Raw genomic sequence first — 14637 nt, forward strand, 5'->3', positions numbered from 1 at the left:
AGAGAGAGAGAGAGAGAGAGAGAGAGAGAGAGAGGGAGAGAGAGAGAGAGAGAGAGAGAGAGAGACCATTTGATGGTTACCGCATCATGCAGTAAATCTTTATTGTGGCTGCTCTCCACGGTGCTGAAATCCGTGCGGTCGTGTGGTTGTAGCCTATTTTTGGATTGAAGAACGTCACTGTTTGGATTAATACATGTAATTAATAACTGTAAGAATTAAATTAATTACAGCCAGTTTCTCTCTCTCTCTCTCTCTCTCTCTCTCTCTCTCTCTCTCTCTCTCTCTCTCTCTATATATATATATATATATATATATATATATATATATATATATATATATATATATAAAGATAGAGACTAATTTAGAAAGAGATAGAGATTACTTTGTTTTCAAGAAGCACATTTATTTTGTTTTATTTCTCAGTTTAGTAGGCTGAGAACTACTTATTATGCAATTTTACTCAAGTTCATTGAAGTTGGTCAGCCTGTATCAGCTTATTGTGCCGTTTATTATTGGAGGACCTGACAGTGCTATTTAAAAAAAAAATCAATATAGTTCAAGTAGTCTATTTTTGACAGCTCTGTTATTTTCTTCGGTTATCATAAATTACACAAAGTCACTGTAACATGAACTATGCTCTGTAACGGAGAGGAGGCTATTGCCCATGCTACAGACGCTATACTACGTGGTAAGTGAAATGGCGCAACATGAACTGCAGAACGGGGGGTGTGGGGGTAAAGCTATATGCTACTTGTGGATAGCATATATTATATAATGTATAAGACGTTTCAGCAATTGAAATAATCTCGAATGAGAGACGTGAATAAGCAAATTTGCCACCTCCCATTCCCTTCTGTACGATACCCCTCACGTACACACCTACACACACGCACGCACACAGACGCGCGCGCGCGCGCACACACACACACACACACACACACACACATACACACACGCACGCTTTCTCTTATAGGCGCGCGCGGGCACGCTCACACAGTCAGAAGATTGGTAAAATGATCCTGGCCACGATGGCTGAAATAAGATGGTACAATCATGTGTCTCGCTTCGAGTGTTGATGAAAATGCTACTCGAACTCAAATGGAATTAAGGGACGGAGAATCTTGTCTAGTTTTGTCCTAGATCTGCCTACCTAAAAAAGATAAATGCTGGGCTGGGATCACCGGAGCAAAGACGGGCATCGAAATCGTTTCTCGCTACAACTTGACCAACTTGGCTCGTGATAAGGAGGGAAAGGCGAACATGGATTATTAAATGACACACCAGCGGCATAAGAGCTACGTACTTTCTTAATCGGCACTCCAAGAAAAAAAAATCTGATGTAAAACAGTAGCTCTGCCTGGTCTTGGTCTTCGTCGCTTGAAAATTTCAATGGTGCTGGAGCGCGGTGGTGAAGCACCATAGCGCCATAAGCAGAGCAGGACACTTTCCTCAACACCCTCCCACGACGTGCCCGGGTCCAGCGGTCCCGAACCTTACGCCGACCACAGCCTGGCTTGCAGAATCGAGTGGATGTATTACTACATGGAGAGAACAATAAAATCGTGTGTAATATAGGGGGCAGCGAGACCGGGCCACCCTAACCTTATGCGCCGCAGGAACATATTCCAATCTGGCGAGCCCAGGACTGAGAGACAGGTGCAGTAAAGACGCATCCATGAGCGTCTTCTCCCGGGACAGAGTGTTTTAACTTAAACGGATCTGTTGAAAAGACTATCCAGGGGAAAAGAAAACGGCGTTCGGAGGTTTTAATGCATATGATTACAACCACCATGATTTTTATGATCCTTGGTGCTTCTGTTGTAATGGTAAGATATGCATCATCGTCGATTTTGATATGAAATACTATTTGGCAGTTTTTTTAAGTTAACCGAAGACAGAGAGAAAACATAGAGAGGACAGAAGTGGAGTGCTTAAACAACTGAAAGTCCATTCACCAAATAACCACAACAATGATAAATGCACAGCCATATTAAGTAACAATGCAATAGCCAACTCGGTCTAAAAAAATCTCACTGTATTTCCCCTGCAGTAGTCCTGAGACCATGTCATGTAGCGCTTGCTATGTTCGAATACTGCTTGTCATGTCCCGGTTGACTCGAATGGTTCTTTGCAGGCGATAGCGTGTTTAATGGACATGAACGCACTACTGGATCGCTTTCACAACTACATTCTACCGCATTTACGAGGAGAGGACCGTGTCTGTCATTGCAACTGTGGAAGGTAAAAACTACTTAATAATTCATTTTATTACAAAAAAAAAAAAAAATGTTGCCAACAAATGCATTGAAAGGTTCCCGTGTAGCTTATTCCAACAGATTCAAGGCCTGTTGGAGGATGTCTTATGCTGTATTATTTTCATAGCTTAGAAAGAATATTCACACATATATGCAAGGAGCAGCAGTGGATTGTATAGGCCTTAACATTTATTTCATTATGCGATGGTTTAATGGAGATTCGATAGACAATTTACACGACTGAGCTATTAACGGTTAGTGTCTGTTTTCGGTGAAGAATTCTGGATTTCTCTGGGTGTCTCTCTGCGTATCAAGGTGTGTTTTTCTCTAAGCACAGCCAGAGATATATGTAGTTAATGGCCTGGTGCGTTCGCCACACGCAACGGTGAGGGTTAATCATTTCTGATACAACTGATTACAAAAAGGTTGTGTTGAGAGTGGTAAGTATAGCCTTTATCTTCATCAGCCTACTGTATAAATTCGTGGGTGTCGTAGTATAGGTGTAATGTGTGCAACCTACCCCCTGGTAGGATGAAAAACATTACTAATTTCCATAGAGACCAATCCGGTGTAGAAGGGGCAAAAAGTAAAATCATATGCCATTGATTTTAGCAGAGATGTATTAAAATGTAGGCTATGTGTCTACTTTTTGATACATCAGCCTATTTAATATGTAGGGTGTTATTTTTGAAATATCGTTACTCTTTACGTGGGAGCTTATGGTACTTATTAATATCACCATTTACTCATTAATGTTATATAGGAAGACTCACAGCTCTGCTCTGCTGATTTCAATCTTACGAGCACATTTTTTTTAAAACCAAGGATACTGACTCAGGTCAATCCAAATTTATGTCTGACTTTGCCCAGCTAATAATGCTTTCTGCACAAATTATAACAGCACACGTAAATCGTTGACTGAACAGATGACATTGATATTGCCTAACGCGTGGCAGATTGTCAGTGGTAATTCCTGAGGAAAAGCTTTCTGTAAATTTCAAGGCATCATGCAAGAGATATTCATACAGCAGAGCCTGGGATCAGTTAACCATCAGACTGTTACCTGTCCATATAGCATATCCCTGGGATGCAGTTTTCTCTAGAACCTAGGAAACTTTCTTATGTGTTCTATATGAGGGATGGTATTAATATGGAATCATATACTGAGTATTGGCACTAATAACATTAGATGACTAAAGGTTAGGGTTAGGGTTAGGGTTAGGGTGAATGAATCACCTGAACTCCACTTTCACTCTCACTCACACACACACACACACACACACACACACACACACACACACACACACACACACACACACACACACACACATACACACGCACACACACACGCACACATACATATATATATATATATATATATATATATATATATATATATATATATGTATGTATATGTATGTATCAAGCCCCACCACTGCCAAGTTGCCACTGTTGGGCCCCGGAGCAAGGCCCTTAACCCTCAATTGCTCAAGCTGTACTCAGTTATAATTGTAAGTCGCTTTGGATAAAAGCGGCAGCTAAGTGCCGTAAATGTAATGTAAATGTAAATGTTCTTATATCCCCGGTAGCTTAAACACAATTCTGTTGGGCATTTAAGACTTCAAAAGCTCCAGTCAAATAAGGAAGCTAACATTATATTCACATGTGTCTTCATACATTTTATACCTGTTTCAAACATATTTCTGGATTCTGCCTTGGCAGCAGCCAAGGAAAGAATTGTAAAATATCCTAAAAAACTAGTAGAAAGCATGTTTTTTGATAGAATATAAACACACGTAAATAAAACAAAATGTATATTTGTCGGGGTTATCAAATATTTGTCGGGGTTTAAATGATCGCCCCATTAAGCAGAGTTTCTTAGTAATAGTAGGCTTCTTAGTGCTAAAGCTAGGATGCACTATGCACAATTAAATGATGGCATGCAGCAATTTTAGTAACGTCTGAGCTAAAAACAGCGACTCTATGTCTTAAGGGTGTATATTTAAGAACTATTATAAAACACTGACATACAAACACAAATCTGAGAGACAAAACTGTGACAAACAAAACATCTCTAGAAATGTATAAATGCTTATGTCAAATAACCTCTGTGGCTATCTGCATGAGCATTACTAAATACCATATGCTCCATGACCAAGTCCTTATACCAAATTGTCCTTATAGATGTATAAAAGATCTCAGGTACTACCATTTTCACTTATATAAAGGGGTCTATTAACAGGAACATTTTCCATCTCCAACTACAGCGCGAATTATCATAACAGTGTTAAAATTGCTTAGATTGTTTCTTTTCCATCAAGGTAGATGTAATTGTTATGGCTCGGTTAAATGCGTTAATCCTCTGTGCGCTTTCTGAATAAACCTGCACTGATCGCAGTATTTTTTTTGCCTATTTCTTTCTTTTCTTCTTCTTCTTCTTTGGCTAAATATCAATATCCAATATTTCTGCTTTCTCAGGCACCATGTCCATTATGTAATCCCATACGATGGCGACCATTCATTGGTGGACTCTTCAGAGAACTACTTTGTGAGCGACAGTGTGACGAAGCAGGAGATGGACCTCATGCTGGGCCTTCTGCTGGGGTTCTGCATTAGCTGGCTCTTGCTGTGGTTGGACGGGGCGTTACACTGTGCTGTGAGGGCTTGGAGGGCCAGCCGGTACTGTGGTGAGTGTGATGGAGCATTTCAGCCAGGGAGATTAGCGAGGTGCGTGCATGGACTGGTATGAAGTGTGTCTTAGAGACTGGCTCACCACATGATGCACACTGTGGCAGATGATGATATTTTTGTGCTCACACTGTGTGAGTGTGAATACAGTAACTGTGTATGGGAGAAATGATTCACTCTTAACACTTCGTGTGTTTAGGGAATAAATTAGAGGCTTGGAACTGACACTCCATATGTCCAGTGTCATGATTAATGAAAAAATGTCTTAAAAACATGAGAATACAACATATTATTCTTTTGCCCATCAATCATGTAACATGATAAGATGACAGGTATTGGCTGCAGTGTCAGGAAATGAGAGAAGCTAATGATGTCATTAACCATTTAATTATTTTACGCGGAAGTTTATCGGCTGCAGTGTTGGTCATTAAACGTTGCTTGTGAAGATTTGCAAAGAGTGTGTTCAAACTGATATCTGTTCAGCCTACATACAGTGATCTGTGCACCTAATAAATAAAGGTACCCAGTTCTGGATAACTTGCATCTTATTTCCCTCATATGCAAGACAGAGCATCTAATAACTGGGATCTGAGAGATAAATAAACTCATATTTGTTTGAAATATCTTCCCATATTTACTTGCCCCAAATATGTATGTTGTCTTCCCGTTTTGCAATACTTAAATCATATGTCAGCTTACTACTGGGTTTGTCAGTAAAGCAAGAAAGAAAAATGTTCAAACACTAAGACAGTTTCTGTATTGCTGGATGTGATAACCAAAATAAAAAGTAAGAAAATTCTTCTAATGTCTAAAAGCCAAGAAGCTTCTTAGTGATGTCTAACGGGGATAAACACTCAGGCTGTTTCACACAGCCAGTGCATTAGGGGCATCTCATGGATTACACATGGGTCAAAATATCTGGGCACCCACTCCTGTTAGATTTAACCAGGAACCAAGACTTCTGTTCTGAAGTTCAGATAACAATCATAATTTCTTCACTAGATGTTGGTCTAGACCACTAAAGTTGGTCTAGCGTGACTGTAATTTGAGTTTGTGGCTATGCTTTTGCTATTTATTCAATTGTCCTATTGTTTTCTTCTGTAATGATGGGAGAAATGGCTTAAACAGCTCCTCATAAACACACACATTTCATTACTTTAGTTTTGCATGAACTATTGAACATGCAGAAATAACTATGCAGAACTTTTAAGATGAAGCAGGCCAAAGCATCCCCTGGACATGTCTTGTTAATTATGTTTAATTAATCTTATTACATTCATTTTATGTTAATTGCCAAATCCTTTGCAACAATACGAAAACAAATTTTTCCCCATGGCTGTTGCGGTGAAAGTTATGCTTTGAGTTGATGTGACTGAGCCACCAGGCAGTACAGCAGTGGTTTGTTACAGTCATCTAGGTCTGCTGAAGTACATCTGTTGTGGCTGGACAATTAGTACTGCTTTTAAAAGAAATTGTTTTCTTTTTAAAAAAGTATTTCCAGGAACTGAGATTTTTAGAAAATTGTACATTAAAAAGATTAGCAGAGTGGGACTAAAAATTGAGAAGACAAGCCAGATCAAAGCAGGACAAGGAGGAAAAGAAAAATATTTTTCATATATTTCAGCCACATATAAAGAAAGCAGTCAGTAGCATAATGTAACTCACCCGGCATCCCATTGTGATTTAAGTCTGTCTTTGTGTAAAGCAACCACGCGTGTTGCTTTTTATGCATTGAACATGAATGTAACCCACACAGAAAGGGTCTATTTAAATTTAGTACAGATGTGTATTGACATAGCAATGAATAATACAATATATCTGTCTGCATACAAGAGAAAATAGATCTCCTGAATAATCCAGCCTAAGGAAATATGGTGGGGAAGCCCCTGTCGTGGAGCCCACCATGGCTGTGAAAGTGTGACGCTGGTGGTGGGTCAGCCTCATTTAGCCTGTCTGAGATAGGGAGTGAAGGTGAGACAGAGAGATGGCAAGAGAGTGAAGGAGGATGGGGTAGACGCTGTCATGTCCCCACCCCCCCACCCCCACACACACACGCACGCACACACACACACACGCGCACACACACGCACGCACACACACGCACGCACACACGCACGCACGCACACGCACACACACACACACGCACACACACACACACACGCACACACACACACACACACACTTTCTCCTCCTGCACCCTCTTGCTTTCTGAGAGCTATAAATAGAAAGAGAGCAGCTGGAAAAAGAAGGCAAGGAAGGGGGAGATGTGTGAGTGACGCACGCACGCACACACACAGGAGAGCACAGAGATTTTTTTAGCTCTCATTTTCCCCATTCTCTTAATTTCATCTCTCCCCCAGTCATTCCTTCAGAGTCTACTAGTAGAAATCATTGTGCTGTCTTCATGTGCACATCCTTTCACCTTGATCATTTTTCCATTTTGTGATTTTATTTCCTATTTAAACTGAGTTCAATATATTATGTGACGGGGATGTATTTTGTGGACATTTTAATAATGAAAAAAGACAATGTAATGTGATGACTTTGCACTGATGTCCCCTATGCTAATCTGAACACAGCTCTTAAATTACTGCCATACCATTATTTGCATTTAATTATGAGTAAATTTGTGCAGGCATTCACTGCCATCGGAGGCTCATTGGTTTTCTTTACATTAATAAATTTACCCTTATTTACTGTTGTCTTTTAGATATCCTTCAGAATGATCCTTGTGGATGGCACATAAATCTATAAATAACTTTCTCTATCCTTTCCAGCAGGGCTATTGGTGAGGGGCAGGGCTGTCTAGGGATCTATCTTTCATTCAGTTTGGCTTGTTGTCACCATATCTGCCCAGCATGACATTCACCAACACTATTCCCTACATTCACCAACACTGTTCCCTACATTCACCAACACTATTCCTTACATTCACCAACACTATTCTCTACATTCACCAACACTATTCCCTACATTCACCAACACTATTCCCTACATTCACCAACACTATTCCCTACATTCACCAACACTATTCTCTACATTCACCAACACTATTCCCTACATTCACCAACACTATTCCCTACATTCCCCAACACTATTCTCTACATTCACCAACACTATTCCCTACATTCACCAACACTATTCCCTACATTCACCAACACTGTTCCCTACATTCACCAACACTATTCCCTACATTCACCAACACTATTCTCTACATTCACCAACACTATTCCCTACATTCACCAACACTATTCCCTACATTCACCAACACTATTCCCTACATTCACCAACACTGTTCCCTACATTCACCAACACTGTTCCCTACATTCACCAACACTATTCCCTACATTCACCAACACTATTCCCTACATTCACCAACACTGTTCCATACATTCACCAACACTGCTCCCTACATTCACCAACACTATTCTCTACATTCACCAACACTATTCCCTACATTCACCAACACTATTCTCTACATTCACCAACACTATTCCCTACATTCACCAACACTATTCCCTACATTCACCAACATTGTTCCCTACATTCACCAACACTGTTCTCTACATTCACCAACACTATTCCCTACATTCACCAACACTATTCCCTACATTCACCAACACTATTCTCTACATTCACCAACACTATTCCCTACATTCACCAACACTATTCCCTACATTCACCAACACTATTCCCTACATTCACCAACACTATTCCCTACATTCACCAACACTATCTCAAGCACTGTTCTCATTAATTCATGTAAACATTGCTATCATGTATCTGATTTAGTAAAGTAGATAGGACATTTTCCATGTTATGCAATCATTTAATAAGCAAATATTAGATTTTACAATGGTGGTAATTTAGATCTAGACTACTGCGATCACATATGTAAACATCTTCTCAATATTTAAAGCCCTAATCAGCATATTTAATATATTAAGATAAAGTAAGCTAAAGAACACACAAATCAGTCATTGGCAATCTAAAATATTTTTTTTCTAAGATCAGCTCCTGGAACAAACATGTAATAAACATGTAATAAAATAAAAATGCAATAAAGAATCCGTATAGGGGTCCAGAGGGCTGTGAGTGCACACCAGTAGGAGAACACTTTGCTTGCCAGGTTTGTAAAAGTGACTGTGAATGCAAAATACAATTTTGGTTAAATGTCTTATGCTCCTTCCCACTTGCAGACACGCCGTCATGGTCCTGGCTTCCCCAGTTTTGTAACCTGCGAGATCTCCGTCGACGTGCACACTTACGGCAGCTGGAGGACTCCAGTGGGAACATGGTGCACATTAAGCAGAAGCTCTATCATAACGGTCACCCCAGTCCCCGTCATCTTTGACTCTCAATAACAACCCCCCCCCCCCAACTGCCCCATTACCAAATGCTGCCTCAGAGACCCACTACAACACTCCCACTACTGTCAAATGACCTTTTTGACTTTCTACAACCACTCAACACAATTCAGTATTTGCAGTAAAAACTAGAACTTGAGAGGAAAGAAACTGTAAGGGTTTTTTTCAGTGCACCATGTTTGTGGGGAGATGGGGTTGAAGGTGAGATTTTTGGGAGTATTTATTTTTCTGTACAGGCATTTTCATTTTTTATTGTTAAATCTAAGCATGCACTTTTAAAATGGTGGAGGAGACATGTACAAGAATCATTTAAACAGGGCAATGGATCCGGGGTGTCACTCCATTTCTGCTTTTTGTTTTTTTTGTTGTTTTTTTTTTTGTTCTTTTAAATTGGAACGGATTTTCGGGACCAATTTGGGTGGGGCCGATGAGCAAAAGGGTGGTGGTAATGTCAGGATTTTGACATCATAGTTAATTATTCATGTAAATACTTATACATATTGTTTTATGGGACTTAGGTCCACACAGGGTTAGGGGGATGTTAGAAATGGGTTATAAATTTTGTGCCAGGAATGTAGACTAAAGGAAAGTGAAGAATACAAAGTCTGAGAGCTGAAATGACACTGTAATTGTTTGACATGACAAAAATAGATCTCTGTAAAATAATGATTGATCAGCTTTGTTACCTAGTGAAATAAATGAATGTATGTAATTTTATCTGTAAATAAGGGAGAGGGAGGGGAACAAGATAAATGGTAAGGGCTCTCCATGCTCTACAGAGTGTTACCTGTTAAACCGAGAAAGAGTCTTAACTTCGTTTGTCTTCCCTCCACTGTCAGTAGCCCTTCTTCTTTTGAATGACTCTTTAGTGAAACTAGAGCAGCCAGCTTGCCAGCAGAGAGAGCCCTGACCCACTTCCCCTTCCTCTCCATGTCCAGACATTGCTGTTGTGAAGATGAAATGTCTGTTTTATTAAAAGTGCCACTGAAGCACAACAGTGACCCCTATTGTTGAGACACGTTATTTCTCACCAGCTGTTGGTCCCAGCTGTGGCAACAAAATGTCTCATCTCAGTTCCTCTTGTACATTTTTGATACTTCTGCAGAAACTGAAATGTGTTTTTGTCTGTTTATATCCACTAGGTAAAAGTAATCCTAAACCATAGTTACAAACACTGCAAGCTTTCCCTTTAATAGGAAAGAAAATGACCCCCCCCCCCCAAAAAAAAATGTATGAAATACATTTCTCAAGCACTGACCAAAATAAAATGTAAAAAAGAGATCAAGATCAAAATTTATCATTAATGTATCAATAAAAGAACTGACATTCTGGGGCTTAAATCTAATTCCAAAGACTAGTGTCATCAACAATTTTGTCAACAATGTTGTCCACGTTGTCAGCATTTATACTTTATATTTATATCTATTTATATCTAACTTTATTGCACCAATTTGTGGAATAAAAATATATAATAAAATCAAGCCACAATTATGATTTTATAAAGCCATTTTGTATTACATCATGCTAATATTATTCATTCTCAAAAAATGTTTCTTATGTAAACATGTATAACTACTTCATAAAAATATGCCAAGAGACATCAGATACACCTTAAAAAATCTAAATAACTTTCTAAATAAAAGAATTCCCACTTAACCAAATCATACAAAGGTTTTGTCACAGTTTGTCGCTCCTATTATCCATCTCTACGGTTTCCTTTTCTCATGTTTCACTTTTCCAGTCCCGTTCCAGTCCTTGTTTTGGTTTTCACTCTTCATGATTTGTACCTGTGTCTTGTTTAGTGTTAATTAAGTTCATGTATTTAAACCCTGTCTTGTTGCCTGTGTCTTGTCTGTTCATTCTGTAATGGTGAGCAGTAAGGAGGTTGACGCAAGTGTGGAGAAGAGCAAGATTAATTAGGGGCAAGTCCAAAGTCAGAGTCGTTAGGGTAGTCCAGGGTCATAGGGCCAACACATAGATTCCGAGAATACATGACAAACCAAAAACACACGAAGGCAAACGGGGAAGCAGGCTATAAAAGAGGCTAAGAAACGGGAGGTCCACGATAAACATAGAGACTAGGAGGCACTGAGTACAAACTTACGGGCTCGCAAAACCATCAAAACATTCATCCAGACAACCATACAACCAAAAAATGAACAGCCATGAATACATGAACTTAATGAACAAGGCACAGGTGCAAATCATGAACAGTAAGAGCCTAAGCAAGGACTGGAACACGTGACAAAGAAACCATAGAGATGGACAATAGGAAGGACCAACCGTGACAGGTTTTAAAGTCACACATTTGTTCTGTAGTTCTTTATAAAAAAACACACACGGCCAACAGTATTTCAAAAATGCACTAATTGGTCTGATTTAGACTTAGCAATTGTCACCATGCAGCTGTTATTTCCTGGGTTTTCTATGATGAATAAAGAGTAAATAGTGTAAATAAAGAATTATTGGAACTCTAAATCTTTTGGTTGTGTAGTCTGTAAAATCCATACAGAATAGGCAGCACTTAGTATGCATTATCAGTGCCAGTGGGTCTGGGTATGGCCTTAGTCACAGTGCGGAGTCACTGTGGATTTTACAGGTTAGGAATTGATTGGATGTGGAGGAGCAGTGCACTGGGTAGATATAGGGAGAATAATGCTGTGTATGACATGGGTATTGTGCAATAAGCCCATCTTGAACTGGTGTCCCCAAGCACACATTAAGGTGTCAGTGGTGATAGGTGTGGCTTTAGTTATCAGGGAGGTTAGTGTGGGGTTTCATCTAAAGAGGTGCATATGGCTTGTTTAAAAGCTACTGAGCTACTCACTACTCAGTCTTCTGGGGGCTTAAATCAGCTAAACACTGACAAAAGTTCCCTACCTGATGACCCATGTGAGGAGCTTGTGATGTGGTTTCTAGTATGACTTGAGTTAGCTGGGCCCAATGTAAAATTCGAATGGTTTGGCACATCTTAACCGGTGTATAATTATAACTGAATAATGCGAACATTTTTTGTATAGGAATATAATGGCATTTCCTTGTTGTAATTGCTATGACTACAGCTAGAACATTAACTTTTTGTTTATCCTAATTGTTTGGCACTTAGAGGCTGCCTCTGAACTTTATTAAGTTGGATTCCCACCATCATGATAGGAAGTACCTCAGGGATTGAACGTCAGAGGTGAGGGGGAATTTAGGCGGCAGGATGATCTCAATGTTCTTTAACCGGCTTTAAAAATTGTAATATCCAATTGTAATATCCATGTCAAAAATTCCAATTTCCAATTCTAATAGCCATGACTACCACGGATTTGTTAGCTAAGTAACAGGAATCTTTTTCCATGTGTGATGAACTGATTGGTTTGGCTTGGACATCTCTTGCCTGCTTCCACCTCTTTTTTCAGGGTTGTGGGGTCAAAGTGATATAACTACTGTGCCTCTGTGCAGTGAGTGGATATTTTCAAGACTGAGTTCCTCCAGTAAAGCTTTAATAAACATATAGGCAGTACTTTCAAGGTGCCAATGGACATATTGGACTGAGAGACTAAACTTCCTTGACTTCCACAGCAAGCAATGGGAAGTTGCTACCAAAAGATGGATTAGTGTGCCCTTTGCTCCTGACAGGGGGGGTCTCATTGTTGTGCATCAGGGGAGTGATCATTTTCATTTTTATATCATTTGAGTGTGAGTGTAGTGTTTTTTGAGAGTCATATGAAAGTGCTCGTAACCATTACTAAATGAATTATTAGTGAGTGGCAGTTCAGTATCAATTATCACAAAATGAGTTGCGTGAATTGGAGTGCTTGAATGCAATGGTTTCCTCACCTGTTGTTTGTCAGCTGGTGAAAGCTCTAGGCTGTGCTAGGGGTTGCTGGGGATAATTCTGCATGTGCAGTTAAACATCCAGCCTCTCTACCAGACCAGTGTGGGAAGAAGCGGGACCAAACTATAAGACACTTTAGCGGGACCAAACTATAAGACACAGAGTCAGGTTTGTCACTCAAGATTATCTGACCTGTTTTCATTGCTAACCACTCTTTTCTGCTCTGTCAAAATATCATCTATTCCAAGTTTTAATATTCTGGAGAATGAGAAAATACTGTTAGGCCTACAAATTTGAGTGTCCTTTGCATCTGCACAGCAAATTCATTAGAAGGTACAAGTTCTGAAGTATTTTGTTCTAAAGTATTTTTGCGAACAGTACAAAATCCCAAGACAGCAAAACTATAGTTTCAGCTTTACTAGCTAAACAATATTCTGAGAACCTCATAAAATTTGAAACAATCCCAATGTTTTTTGCTAGTTTATCTCTGACCAGGGACAGCAAATTAAAAAATGTAATCAGTTCTGTCCAGTCAAAGTGCTTCTGGATGTTGACTGTGAAATATAAACAAGAATCTGAATAACAAGGTATTATTATTATTATTATTATTATTATAAGTCATAGTAGTAGTAGTAGTAGTAGTAGTCATTAGCTCTGGGTATGGTGATAAAAGAAGGTAAAAGAAAATACATAATTCATACAAACTTCTTCTTTAAACACAGAATTCACAGTTTCACACAAGCACACGCACACACACACACATACACATACACAAACACACACATGCGCACACACACACACATACACATACACAAACACACACATGCGCACACACACACGCAGAGTACAAAGAGAGCTTTATACCAATTACAGGTTACAGTGAAAATCCCTTTGGCCTGCATATGCTCAGTGGTTCTCAGGCGGATCTGCTGCTCCCGGCTGAGATGGGAACTTTCCCTGGTCAAGCCCGCCCTGGCTTTTAGAGCTCGCCTCCACATGCTGTACCTCATGCCACTGGCAGAAGCGCCTCATGCAGATGAATGAGAGACCGCGAGCTGCACAGTCTTTCTGCCTCATATGCTCAAATACTGTGAGGGGGAGGTCTGCTGCTACCTATTCTCAAAGCCTTTCATTTCTGGACAGATTCCTCCTACTTAAGGAGGTTTATGGAACTGCTGTGAAATTGCAAAGTAGAAGGTGAACTAAAAGAACAACAACAAAAAAAAAATGCATCTCAGAAATTGCCTCCTGATAAAAGTTATACATGATAGAGAGATACAAACTGGTGCACTGTGTGTTCAATAACAAGCCATGGTAATAAACAAATGTATGGTTACAGAGCTCACCTTTTGCTGTGATTTGTCATATCTCTGTCTAGCAAGTCATCTGAGACCTGAAAAAAGGAAACCAGGAAAAGCTCACAAGGCCATTGGATATCTCCCTCTCTCCCAGCACTGATGGGTCTCCTCTGCCATCGTTTCCCACCACTCTTCTTCCTGGACTT

General features: G+C 39.7%; 1 protein-coding gene across 2 annotated transcripts; it reads left to right on the forward strand.

The window, feature by feature from the left end:
- Window positions 1-972: 972 nt before the first annotated feature.
- Window positions 973-10311, forward strand: tmem240a (transmembrane protein 240a). Of its 2 annotated transcripts, none has more exons than XM_027014537.2 (4): window positions 973-1826; window positions 2135-2241; window positions 4734-4942; window positions 9143-10311. In XM_027014537.2, exons 1-4 carry the CDS (start codon window positions 1770-1772, stop codon window positions 9295-9297), a joined length of 528 nt encoding a protein of 175 aa, XP_026870338.1. In that variant the 5' UTR covers window positions 973-1769; the 3' UTR covers window positions 9298-10311. The 2 variants fall into 2 exon arrangements, with proteins under 2 accessions (XP_026870338.1, XP_026870339.1); XM_027014538.2 differs by having other exon boundaries at window positions 4734-4982; window positions 9143-9268.
- Window positions 10312-14637: the final 4326 nt, after the last annotated feature.

The sequence above is a fragment of the Electrophorus electricus genome, chromosome 24 (genome assembly GCF_013358815.1).
Source record: "Electrophorus electricus isolate fEleEle1 chromosome 24, fEleEle1.pri, whole genome shotgun sequence".
Taxonomy (NCBI): domain Eukaryota; kingdom Metazoa; phylum Chordata; class Actinopteri; order Gymnotiformes; family Gymnotidae; genus Electrophorus; species Electrophorus electricus.

What these genes read in the sequence shown, in the direction of transcription:
- tmem240a (XM_027014537.2), top strand. Translation starts at nt 1,770, where the DNA reads ATGCATATGATTACAACCACCATGATTTTTATGATCCTTGGTGCTTCT. An exon ending in TTGGTGCTTCTGTTGTAATG is followed by an intron (nt 1,827 to 2,134) that starts GTAAGATATGCA and finishes GGTTCTTTGCAG; the next exon opens with GCGATAGCGTGTTTAATGGA. An exon ending in GAGGGCCAGCCGGTACTGTG is followed by an intron (nt 4,943 to 9,142) that starts GTGAGTGTGATG and finishes TCCCACTTGCAG; the next exon opens with ACACGCCGTCATGGTCCTGG.